General features: G+C 38.2%; 1 protein-coding gene across 2 annotated transcripts in view; it reads left to right on the forward strand.

Moving 5' to 3' along the window:
* The window catches only part of LOC133523031 (octopamine receptor), a 68,662-nt gene extending 60,544 nt beyond the window's left edge, over positions 1-8,118 (forward strand). For both annotated transcript variants that reach the window (XM_061858538.1, XM_061858537.1), the window contains 2 exons: positions 5,696-5,765; positions 5,859-8,118. In XM_061858538.1, the coding sequence (XP_061714522.1) occupies positions 6,031-7,458 (1,428 nt within the window). In that variant the 5' untranslated portion in view covers positions 5,696-5,765; positions 5,859-6,030 and the 3' untranslated portion in view covers positions 7,459-8,118. The remainder of the gene's footprint in view (positions 1-5,695; positions 5,766-5,858) is intronic.
* The last annotated feature ends 5,781 nt before the right edge of the window (positions 8,119-13,899 follow it).

A 13,899-nucleotide genomic window follows, 5' to 3' on the forward strand; every position in this document is an offset into this window, starting at 1 on the left:
TAAATGTAAATGCTTGATTTTTGTTATAAGAATCACTATATTAAGATTTGAGGAGTTCCCTCAATTCCTCATGGCTCCCATGATCAGAACTAAGTTTGAACAAATATGGGACCAATCTGTTTGTATACCTATACTTTCAAAAAAAAATCTGAAGCGGTTGAGAAATGACGGAATTATGAAGTAACAAACGTTAAAAAAACATACAATCGATAAGAAGTAGACTGTGACCACGCTTTTCACAAACTATGCATGATGCAATGACATAGTGTAAAAATGTTGCCATAAACATAGTTTGTGTAATAACTGTCTAAAGTAAGAAATAGAATAAAAGCTTATCAGAAAGACTTTATTAGTCTGACTACGCTTCTTCCAAGTCGTACCCTTGAAGTTGTATACCTGAATGTACATATGTTTGCACTTCCTAATGGGTAGATCGAACATCTAGCACTAACGATACAGGATATCTACTGTTGCAAAGGTTTCTGCCGCTTGCAATTACATATGTAGTGCATAATTGTTTCCATCGTATTTTCTCGGAAGCGTTCGCATTTGTCATGCTAGTTCAGTCAATGTCAGTACTTTTTGTACCGAGACTGACTGAAATAGCAAGACACGTTCATAAGTTTCCGTGCTAATACGATCCGATAATTATGCACTACATTTGTAACCAATTATTACTAAAAATTTTCACTTTATGTACAGGGTCTCTAGCGGTGGATTTCCGATTTCAAAATTAGTTAAAAAACTACAATTTATATATTTCAGTTTATTTATAGATTTTTATGAATATAAATGAATGTAGGTATGTTATATAAATTTGAGTAGCAAGTTGCTCAACATTGCATTGAAAAGCAGTGATTCTCTATCAAACAGTTGTAACTAAATAGGTCAAAAACATTTCGAAAACTGGCATTTTTTTCTGTGGCACTTACAAAAGTTAACAATTTGGATATATATTTTTCTAAGGCTTGTAACATACAACTTAAAAAAATAAAAGATATTAACTTGGCTATAAGGATAAAGTAAGAAAATTAGGTATTAAAGTCGGATCCATGTTGGGTTCCATCAAGTTTTAAATCGTATTATTAATTAGCATAATACTATGGCCACACTATGCTTCTCGCTCTGCTCCTCGCGCTACCGCGATGTTGCCCTCTCTAGCCACACTGTTCTACTCTCGTGATTCATCGCGACGCTCCATACTTCATATTACCGGTCCTTTAACTCGCGCCAAAAAACCGACAAAATAGGGAGCGGTGGGTATGACGAGGACCGACGAGTAACCTCCTGGGCACACTACGTCTCTGCCTGCTTCCCCCGCTACTTCCCATGCCACTCGTCGAGTATGTGGACGGGGTATAACGACTTGTGACATAATAACTTCACTTTTCATTTATTTTTCAAGCATATCGGTGTAAATCATAATATTTAAACCCTAATATATATATTTACCGAGAGCTATAGAGTTATAATGATTTTACTCGCTTTTGTATGTCATACAAATAAGTCATAGATTTTAGTTCGCAGTTCTAAATAACCGAACCTAACCAATATTTTTGGCAGCAGTTCCTTTCTGATAGGGATCGTAGTTCTAACACAACCCAACCTGTGTGTTTTCTGACAGCAGTGCGTTTTTCTGGAGTATAGCAGTTCCAACCTAACTTAACCTTATGTCAATACTGGAAATAGTGTGTTTCTGTGGGGGTCAGCATTCAAAACTATCTTAACTATTAAGGACGATTTACTGTAATACAAAGTAATAGAGGATCAACAAACTGGAACTTTTATTAAGAGTGAAAATTCAATTCTTTATTTCCCGTCTTCCCGCTTCCTTTTTTCTGATTGGACGCTGTTCCCACTCCGAACTTGATTGATTGACTTTTTCACAAAGAACCTAAAACAAATTCGATTTATTTCAACGCTAGAAAAATAAACTGTGGCTGTTATGAAAAAATGCCTTCGGTTTCTCATTATTAAATAATTGACCGTCCATTTTTATTTGATTAAATTATTCAAAAGAAAATTCAATACCTATATATCTTTTCGGTTACTGATGAAAAAGAAATGAATATTCAACAATTTTTTATTTGCCTTTCTCTTGATAGATCTGTGTCAGCCAATCTTCGTTATTTTTAAAGAACCAGATTTTAATTTATTAGCTAGTTCGCAAAAATTATATTGGGATGCCTTAAAATGTGTAAAGCGAGATGCATAGGCAAATAATGATAATCAAATTGATATCAATTTATAAACCCATCGCAGTCGAACGCGAAAACACAGTCAGTGTGACGAACACCTTTACGTCGGGAGCCGCCCGGGACTGGTTTCAGTAGGTTAATAAAATATAAAAATTGAAGTTGAGGAGTATTTGTCTTAAGATTTATTTAAGTTAAGATACTTCTTGGTTCAACACATGTCAATTTTTTTTCTTGATTCACGCAGAATAGGTAAAAATAGTATTTTATACAATCGTGATATAATAGAGCTTGCTGAGTTGCCTAAGTAAGGTACGAGATTGAAAAGCTTGATTATATCACCATTGTATACAATACTTTTTCTCTAAACGAATACGTCTTTGACTATAAAACCTAAATAATTAATGAAAATTGCTATGTATTTCAGTACACAAAAATTTAGTACAAATAACTGAATTTCGTACCCAGCTCAAGTGGCTCCCTATTCCTCGCCGTAGCTCTCATATTCTTGTACTTCTTTATAATATTATTTTCAACCCCACTACCCCTATATCTTGAAGAGCGTATTAACTATCTTTCCTCGGTCCGCTGTGCAGAGAAACATCTCCTTGTTCCACCACCTTCATCATCTAAATTTTATAGCACCTCTTTTACTTTTCGTGCTGTTCGGCTGTGGAATACTTTGCCATTAGACATTAGATGTGCTAAATCCCGACCCGTTTTCAAAAATCTTTGGAAACTCATTACCTTTCTGCTGTTTTAACTTGTCTTTATTTATGATTGTATGATATATGTATGTATGTATGTAAAAATGTATTTATTTTATTTGTATGTATGTATGTTGCAGGCGTCTATAGGCTACGGTGACTGCTTACCATCAGGCGGGCCGTAGGCTTGTTTGCCACCGACGTGGTATAAAAAAAAATGTATTATATTGTTTGTGTCTTCATTTTGTTGAATTATATGTATATCGGCACTACCCGTTCAATCTTGTAAGTTCATAGTTTCCTGCTACCCAAAGTTTGTCTGGAAGAGATCGCTTCATAGCGATAAGACCGCCTGTTGTTACCTAACTTTTAAGTGTTTTTTTTTTGTTCATTTCCTGTCTATTTTTAACGGTATGGTGCACAATAAAGAATATTTACTTACAAATATATTAACGCGCAACTCCGCGAGATCCCGCGTTCCGTGTCCCACACCCCGTGTCCCGCACCCCGCGCCTGTTAGTCTTTTCTATAGGAGCGCGGCGGTACGGGATTGGTAATTATTTTATTTTATAGTAGACTACAGCGTATCGAAATAAATCTTATAATTAAGTTGGGAGCCCATACATGAAAAGTACGCAATTATAGTTTGGTATACAAAATCTTAATTCAACAATTACAGTCGGCGAGTAGAAAAAAATCCATTTATAAATGTCCTTACAGATATAAGTCGGTATATGTAGGTACACAATAATAATGAAATGCAGGCAGTCTCAAACTGACTAGTTAGCATTTTAAAAACATTACACTTCGTTCTACCAAAGTTAGAATTACTTCGTTCGATTGCAATTGCCATTTCGTTCCATAAATAACCTTTTAATCAATTTCCTTCACCCAATATAAAAGTTTCTGCGTGAACGACTACGCACGTTCGGACTTAACTATCAAAGTAGAAGTTGTGACGTGAGATGGAGGCATTCGATACTAAACCAGAAGGTAATCTAGCGAGGTCCAGTGGCAAACAAACGCAATTTCTGCAAACGTATATACATTCTGTCCAATGACAAAAAGGCATAGGTCAGCGCTTATGAAGAAATAACTTATTGAATAGTGTCTAATTGATTCGAATTTTGAAAGGAGATCATAGTTTTTGGGCCCACTTGGTATTATCGCGTTTAAAAGTTCGCAGCGCTTTGTACATATTTTTATTAGTATCAAAGACTTTTTACATTAACTCAAAAATGGCTAGACAGATCATATTCGCTATAGTTTTCATTGACAGTATTTATTAAGCTATTGTATTACAATTTTTTTCATATTTTTTGGATCCATGTTTCAAAAATTAAAAGGGGTGACGCACATTGTTCTTTTTTCTTTCGGGGTAATTATTTCCGAAAATATTCATTTCGTTAAAATGGTTGTTGGAGACCCTGATTCGTTTTGAAACGTCATGCTCCTCGGCAGAACCACCTCTTCTTTAATAAACATAGCAAAAAATATGTACATTATATGCATTATATTACCATTAAAAATGGTACCGTGCGCGTTGGTACCGTAAAGGGACCGTGCGCGTTAGGGTCTGCCATCTTGTGGCCTGAATCGGAACCATAAACATGTACATTTACACGTCACGTGTTTTCTTGTGCATAGTAGGTTCTGCCATTTTGTGGGCTACATCGGAACAATAAACATCACATTTACGCCTCGCGCCAAAAATCTGACGGCTCCTGTGCTGCCTCCGCAAAGATTTAATTTAAAAAACTTTAAGTATTTGTGAACAAATGCTTAAGGCAAAATATACGCATCTTTTGACCTAACTGGATCACAAATACTCACTTATGGAGAATAACCGGACAACACCCTTACAGACGGAGATCCGAACGCGCAAATGGCATTGGATTGGGCATGTCCTCAGGAAGCCTGATACCATCCTATCCAAAGTGGCCTTGATCTGGAATATGTCCAGAAAACCGAAACATGGACGCTCTAAACATACTTGGCGCCGTTCCGTGGAGCAAGAGTTGGGTGTATTGGGGATGGGGTGGGAGGTGGTTACCCAAGCAGCCTAGGATCGGAGTCAGTGGAAGAAAATGGTTCGTACCCCAGCAGCAGCGGGGGTAACAGGATGCAAAGAAGAAAAAAGAATACCTAGTTGAAAGAATCCCTACACCATTGGGTTAAAGCGAAATAAATTTTACAAAAATAATATTTAGTATTAAGTACCCTAAAAATAAAATCTTGTAGTTTTTATTTTACTGTTTCCTTCCATGATTTATGTATCCATGCCAAATTTTAGCTTTCTAGCACTAACGATCACGGAGCAAAGCCGCGGACGGACATGGCGAAACTATAAGGGTTCCTAAAAACGGTGACAAAAACATTTAAACTCTCATTACTTGAGTTTTCCAAACAATGCCTTCCGAAGTAAATTTACCTAAATCATAACCTTAGTAAAATGATTTGCTAGCATTAAGTCGTTGCGTTTTCATACGGAGCTTACCTTTGAACACTTTCATTAGCAGTGAAATCACGAATTGTGCCGAAACATGTACCTTTATTAAGTATCTGTGAACGGGTAGCTATGCCTTACATTCGCTATTATTCGAGGAGAAGTATACTACCCATGCCCAGGGGACGCTCACATTATTACTCAGGTATATTGTGCCGTAATGGAATGTGTGCTAGGGGAATAGTTTTGATCAACGTACGAAAACGAACATAAAAAACGCCAACCACGCCAATATAACTGATTTTATTCCGATCTATACAGTAACACGCCTTTGTCTTTTGTTTCAGATTTGAGTACACTCGAAAAAATGAACAAGCCTCGCAAATGGGACTTCTTAGAAAATATCTCGAGCAGAGGGTAATTTAGTCTTTATTTTACCAACGCGATGCCTTTTGAGGACGACATTGCAAATATTTCTTCATTATAAGAAGGCTTTTGTTTTTATTGCAGGAAAATGGCGTACAAAAGGATAAACCGTGGGAAACTCGTGGTTGTATCGCAAACGAAAAAATATCTGCGTTACTTGCTAATTACGTTTAGTGACATGAAAACTGTTTCACAGTTCCATGTGCTCGTAAATAAAACTGCATAAATTGATACCGGTGATGTAGCAAGAGACGCAATGGGGCAGTTGGCGACAAACGGACACAGCAACTTCAGTTCCATCAGCAGTGAGTCGCTGCCGTACGGCACGGAGACCGACCTCTGCGCCGTCGCGGATGAACCTAAGTACCCAAGCAGTCTCGGCATCACCCTCGCAGTCCCCGAATGGGAAGCCATCTGCACGGCCATAGTCTTAACCCTCATAATAATCTCCACAATAGTAGGAAACATTTTGGTAATCCTCAGCGTATTCACCTACAAACCCCTTCGAATTGTTCAAAATTTCTTCATCGTCTCCTTAGCGGTGGCGGACTTGACAGTGGCGATACTGGTCCTACCTCTAAACGTAGCATATTCCATATTAGGACAATGGGTCTTCGGTATATACGTGTGCAAGATGTGGTTGACCTGCGATATTATGTGTTGCACTTCATCCATTTTAAATTTGTGCGCGATTGCTCTAGACCGGTACTGGGCTATCACAGATCCTATAAATTACGCACAAAAGAGAACCCTCGAAAGGGTACTTTTCATGATTGGCATAGTGTGGGCATTGTCACTGATTATTAGCTCGCCACCACTGCTGGGTTGGAATGACTGGCCCGAAGTATTCGAACCCGACACCCCTTGCCGCTTGACCTCTCAACCGGGTTTCGTCATATTCTCCTCATCAGGCTCCTTTTATATCCCGTTAGTTATTATGACTGTAGTATATTTCGAAATATACTTGGCGACAAAAAAAAGACTGAGAGATCGAGCTAAAGCCACTAAGATCAGTACAATATCTAGTGGCCGAAACAAATGCGCCCCTCGAGAGAGTGACCATAACGACCAAGACTCGGTCAGCTCGGAAGCGAACCATAATGAGCACCCAGGCGTCACGCGCCTCATGTCAGATAGCGAAAAGAAAAAACCTTCCAAAAAATCTAACTCGAAAAAGAAACCAAAACGGCGATACTGGAGCAAGGATGAAAAAACTCAAAATAAGCTGATGATTCCTATCCTGTCAAATGAAAACTCGGCAACTGATATAGCTGATAACGAGAATAGGAACACGTCCTCAGAAAGTAATTCAAAAGAGACTCATGACGATGAAGTGGAAGTCGCAGAGCCGGTTAATAAAAAACCGCCACAGAAGCCTCGACTAATCCAACAGAACACCGTGTATCAATTCATAGAAGAAAAACAGCGGATCTCTTTAACTAGGGAACGCCGCGCAGCGCGCACTCTAGGTATCATAATGGGTGTATTCGTCGTATGCTGGCTCCCTTTCTTCCTTATCTACGTGGTTATACCATTTTGTGCTAGCTGTTGTTTGTCCAACAAATTCATAAACTTTATTACCTGGCTCGGTTACATTAATTCGGCGTTAAACCCTTTAATATACACCATATTTAATATGGACTTTAGAAGGGCCTTTAAAAAACTACTTTTTATAAAGGCATAGCTATCATATTTGGTGCCAAAGACTGTAAAAAATTGTGTTTAGGGTGTATAAGGCGCTTAATAATTTTGGAAGCCGCTGGTTTGCTCAAATTAAATAGTTTCATGAATCATTGATATTGATATTACATAAGTGTATAAATATGATTGGACTTCATAAAGATACTCATTACCCATTGTAAATACGATAAATGTTGAATAGAATTTAAAATTTCTTGTACAGAAGTGGTAAGATTCGCATAAAAATAATATTAAAATATCTAACTTAATGTTACTCTAAATTGTATTCTAGAGTGTACATCAATACTCACTTACAGGTTTTAAATTGTGCATAGCACAGTAGCTGCTGTAAGAAATGCTTCAATGTAAATATTTGTGGTTAGTTAAATATCGAATTTAAAATTAACGAATCTTTACATAATGTCAACGAATGCGTTCTTATATGTAACATTGTAAATACATATCTTTAAAATGATTTGATCAGTATAATAATGTTTCAGAATTAATATTATTTTCGCATTGTTGATTACGCCATTATGTTGAATCTGTAGGTACATGTTTGTTGTTTTTAAACTTATATCCCTTTAAAATAGTTTGAGCCCGTATTTTGAAAGGGATATTAACAGCAGTTTTTATTGTTTGGATTTTAATAAAGTATTAATTAAAGTTGGTGTTTTTTATAACATTATTATTTCACTTTGTTGACATGATCCATATCACAACATTAGTACGAGTAGGTAACAGTGACGTTTTCCAAATAGTGGCCAAAGGATCATCAGTCGCAGACCATTGAACAGATGGATTAATGTCGCGTCTGACACAGTATCATATTTTGGTCAATAAACGTAACTTTATACGCCATATCCTTTTATAGCATTTTATGCAACAGTTGTATAAGAAGGGTCAAAAAAGGCGAGTGGCGTGAGTTACAATGTGAGCCGGAGCCGAAGGCGTAGGCGAACATTGTAAAGGAATACACCACGACCATTTTGTGACCTACTTATACAACGTTGCATACAATACTTTTCCTACGAGTCAACAAAAATAAATCTTAATTTAGTATATAGCCAAGACGCGCGAGCATACCTTGTTACGCGCGCGGCCCGCCCCGGGCCGCGGCCGGCCGGTCAGCGACACCTTCTCGTAACTCATGAGGCCCTGGTACTTGCTACTTACTAAATTCAATTTTTGGACAGTTTTTTCTCGATTTTGGCCACCGTAGCCTACGGAGACTAACAACGAAACGCTAAGCGATCTTCGTAGTTTATGGGTGTTGCTATATTACGGATGTCACATGCGTGTTTCTGACATATGAAGTGATTGTTTTTACTATGCAACCAAATGAATATTTTGTAAGTTGGCAGCAATGCACTTAGTTTAAAACTGTATTCGTTTTGATTTTGTTAGGTTGGTAGTCATTAATCGCAGTAACGTTATAGCGATTAAAAGCACAAGAGCTGTTATGAGGAATAGACAATATAGACTTTTCTTGAAACCTTTTATGTATGTTCTTATATTCGTGTTAATGAATGCATAAATTACAGATAACAGTAGAGGAGTAGGAAATAGTATTTTATGCATCAGTTGTATAAGAAGGGTCAAAAAAGGCGAGTGGCGTGAGTTACAATGTGAGCCGGAGCCGAAGGCGTAGGCGAACATTGTAAAGGAATACGCCACGAGAATTTTTTGACCTACTTATACAACGTTGCATACAATATTTTTCCTACGAGTCAACAAAAATAAATCTTAATTTAGGTAAACAAATTACAGCAAAAGTATATAGCCAAGACGCGCGAGCATACCTTGTTACGCGCCCGGCCCGCCCCGGGCCGCGGCCGGCCGGTCGGCGACACCTCCTCGTAACTTATGAGGCCCTGGTACTTGCTACTTGTTAAATTAATTTTTTGGACAGTTTTTTCTCAGTTTTGGCCACCGTAGCCTACGGAGACTAACAAGCAACGCTAAGCGGTCTTCGTAGTCTATGGGTGTTGCTATATTACGGGTGTCACATGCGTGTTTCTGACTTATGAAGTAATTATTTTTACTATGCAACCAAATGAATATTTTGTAAGTTGGCATCAATGGACTTAGTTTAAAACCGTATTCGTTTTGGTTTTGTTAGGTTGGTAGCCATTAATCGCAGTAACGTTATAGCGTATAAAAGCACAAGAGCTTTTATGAGGAATAGACAATATAGACTTTTCTTGAAATCTTTTATGTATGTTCTTATATTCGTGTTAATGAATGCATAAATGACAGATAACAGTAGAGGAGTAGGAAAAAGTCATAATCTGTTAGCAGCCACATAAAATAGGAGGTCGATTCTAATTCACAAATTTGCTATGGGTATGGGTTTGTTTTGATATGACCTTGATTGTCTCGGTGATTGGCGCATATCTCACGCATGACTTGCACTTATTTCGTCTGCACCATTCAAGGTCGTATGAAAATTTGTTAATTCAGAATCAGGCTCCAGTTTTATAACGCGTTGATAACAATACGTCATCGTTACAGCTATATAGTTCGTGTCTTTCACCATGACGCGCAGCTTTGTCAAATATTACCTTTATTGACATGACAATACGAGTCAATGCATGCGGCTTTGTGAATAACACGATCTATACGTACAAAAACTATTTTATATGCCTTTCTAGGTCATATTTTCCTCGGAATCCAGGCTACCACGAAAGGGACGTCAAGCTGTCGGAAACACATTTTTATTGTTTACTGAAATGAATAAGCCTTTTCAGAACATTGCTCACTGGACAAATCTCAACTCAACTGTAACTTATAACTGTCACAATAAATATCACAAAAAAGGTTTAACACATTAATTTAATTAAAAACAAGGTGTTTATAGTCAGACCAAGTTAAGATGGCAGCGATTTTGATAGCCCGGACGGTGCAATCATCATCATATCAGCCCTTTATCGCCCACTGCTGAGCATACGCCTCTCTTAGAACGCCACTTTTCCCGGTCCTGAGCTAATCGCATCCAAAAGTGACCTGTGAGCAACCTTCCGAATGTCGTCCACCCAACGAGCCAACGGACGCCAGAGGCTTCTTTCATCCGAAAGCGGCCACCACTCCGTTAACATTTTAGTCCACCTGCCATCACTCTACCTAGCAACATGCCCAACCCAATTTTAGGTTGGTAATGACGCAACCCACGTCTAGCACCTTGCAAGTGTTAAGTAAACTTCATAATTTTATAGACCAACTGGGGAAATACCTCCACCTTACAGATAAACCCAGCCAAATAACATTAGACCCTACTCATAGTGTTATGTTCCTGCCGGTGAGTAAGGTTACCAGAGTTCAACGAGGGTGCAGTGTCAGGGTCGGTAACGCACATGTAACTCTTCTGGATTTGCAGGGTACGTAGGCTACGGAGATTGCATACCATCAGACGGGCCGTATGCTTGTTTGCCACCGATGTAGCATAAAAAAATTGAAGTTTGACCTTTAAAGTAACACTTGACTGTAGTCATTATAGTTTTTTTAATATTAAAATTATCTACGTACTTCTCGAAAAGCACAACGAGACTAAAAACTACCTCTTACTTGAAGTAGTAAAAACTACTCTTATTCAACTTATTTGATGAATGAGATACGATAACGATAAGTTCTGGCTTAGATAAGTTCTCATTTAGATATCGTTTGTATGTCGTATAACTGACAGAAGCAGATCGATTCGGGCAACCAATGTCACTTTGACGTTAGAAATATCGTAGATAAGATCTTCTTGGGATCACAGCGGAATCTAAATAAACGTCAATTTTGACATATCGTTTAGTTATCGATCTTTTAAAGATGTTTCCAATATTTTAAACGTGTCTTAACCATTCTTCGAATCGGGCCGCTACTTTACTAAAATCTCAAATTGAAAATAAGATTTTTTTTAAAACTACATGCATATTAACGTATGTACAGGGGCCCATTTCTCAAACGGTTTTATGTAATCGTATGGCATAACATAATACAGAAGCATATAATATCAAAAAATTATTAAATGTCAACACAAAGACCAGTCAGCCATTTGATGGCTTCATCGCACAGGGAGAACAGGACTTCTGGAGGACGGAAGGATAGCGTAATATGGGGCAGCCTTCCATTATGTGCTGTCTTGGTTTCAGCACCGCAAGCGCAAGCAGGAGAGTCCACCCATCCGCAGCGGTGTAAATATTGAGCGCAACGTCCGTGGCCGTTACGAAGCCTGTTGAGTTTGCACCAGTGTCGCCTCATAAGGTCAAAGATAGTTTATTATTCAAGTAGGCATATTACAATGCGCTTATGAACGTCAAATAAAGCTACACCGGCTCTAACCCTATATCTCTTATTTTGGAGCCAGGTGTAATTCCGGAGCCTAGTTTTTCCTCCATTACGGAATTCCACGTCCTGGACCATTCACGTTGCAAGTCGAATTGGCCGTCCACTAGTTCCTTGGCGATGTTGTACGGGGGCTTCCTTGATTTTAGGCGGTGGTAAGCGGGTGCTATAAACTCTGCATAAAGGAGATGAGGGGTCGTTTCGAATCTTGGCAGCTTCCCTAAGGAGGGCATTATGTTTGCTCCTTAAGTCCAGGGGCGCAATTCGGGAGAGCACTGGCAGCCAGTGGCAAGGAGTTGATTGGAGTGTTCCGGAGATAACTCGCATGGCTTTGTTCAGCTCGACATCTACTTTGGTCGCATGGCCACTGCCAAGCCAGGCCGCTGCACAATATTCTCCCGTGGAAAACACCAGAGATAGCGCCCAGGTTCGTAATACTTCAGCATTTGCTCCCCAGGAGGTGCCACTAAGTCTCAAACGGTATTAGACTAATATTATTATTCTACGAACTGTCAAGTCACATGGGTTACCAACATACCATGGCATCACACTAATAATATTAGACGGTAGTGAAATATTGAAGTGTTTTGAAAACCTTATCTGAAAGAGGAACCCTATTTACATAAGACCTCTAAACTTATTTCAAATATATCCGTGTACTTTAGATAGAAAACAATCTTGGGTTTAGCGAGATATCATCATACAAAGCCGCATATCCGTTTATAAAAGACATTGCGTCGATATTTTCAATACATTTTTGGCGATGGTATAATACTTATCAGGATAACTTATCCAATCTCATAGTACAAGAAAGGAATATACCTACCCATATAAAGTTGTTTACGTTAGAGTAAGCTGATAAAAGTTGATCAATATTATTTGGTTTAGTATTTTTTCGTCAAAAGATAAACTAGAAGGGCAGAAGAAGGGCACCTACTATAATTTGTAAAAAGTATATATATCCCATCCATAACTATCGTAAATATATGCCCGAAAACAACGTGGATAAATCAGCTTTTATGTTTTTGAGAGATATACATGTACAGTGTATCAACTATGATACACTGAATGGTAAATGATAGAATGAATGAATGGTAAATATTTGATAACTTTTGTATTGTATTGGGAAACGTTATATATAACGTTATGATATTCCTATTCATTTATTTCGTATTTGCATGATACAGTATATATGTATGTACTGCAATATATATTATATAGCCAGGAGTGAGGAGTGGAGGATACGTGTTCAATAAAATACATTAAATTGACGAAAAGAGCAAAAAAAAAAAACTTTTTATAATGTAATTTCAGGTTCTTTCACACCTAGTATTATACAAAAATAAAAACAATAAATATTATTGGACTTTATTACACAAATTAAGCCCCACAGTAAGCTCAAAAAGGCTTGTATGGTGGGTACCCAGACAACAATATATATATAATAATTCAGCCTATATACGTCCCACTGCTGGGCACAGGCCTCCTCTCATGCGCGAGAGGGCTCGGGCTATAGTCCCCACGCTAGCCCAATGCGGATTGGGGACTTCACATACACCTATGAATTTCTTCGCAGATGCATGCAGGTTTCCTCACGATGTTTTTCTTCACCGAAAAGCTAGTGATAAATATCAAATGATATTTCGTACATAAGTTCCGAAAAACTCATTGGTACGAGCCCGGATTTGAACTCGTGACCTCCGGATTGAAAGTCGGACGTCATATCCACTCGGCCACCACCGCTTACTCAACAATATATAGTATATAAATAATTAAATACATGATAAACGCCCTCATGGGCCCATGACTCAGAAACAAATATTTGTGCTCATCACACAAATAAATGCTTTCACCGGGATTCAAACCCAGGATCATTGGCTTCACAGGCAGGGTCACTACCCACTTAGCCAAGCCGGTCGTCAAAATTATATAAATATTTATGAATACTTAAATACATAGAAAACACCCATGACTTAAGAACAAATATCCGTGCTTATCACACGAATAACTGCCCTTACCAGGATTTGAACCTGGGACCATCGGCTTCATAGGCAGGGTCACTAGATACTAGGCCAGACCGGTCATCTAAGCTTTTCCTACTAACATTGTCTTTTTC

The sequence above is a fragment of the Cydia pomonella genome, chromosome 11 (genome assembly GCF_033807575.1).
Source record: "Cydia pomonella isolate Wapato2018A chromosome 11, ilCydPomo1, whole genome shotgun sequence".
Taxonomy (NCBI): domain Eukaryota; kingdom Metazoa; phylum Arthropoda; class Insecta; order Lepidoptera; family Tortricidae; genus Cydia; species Cydia pomonella.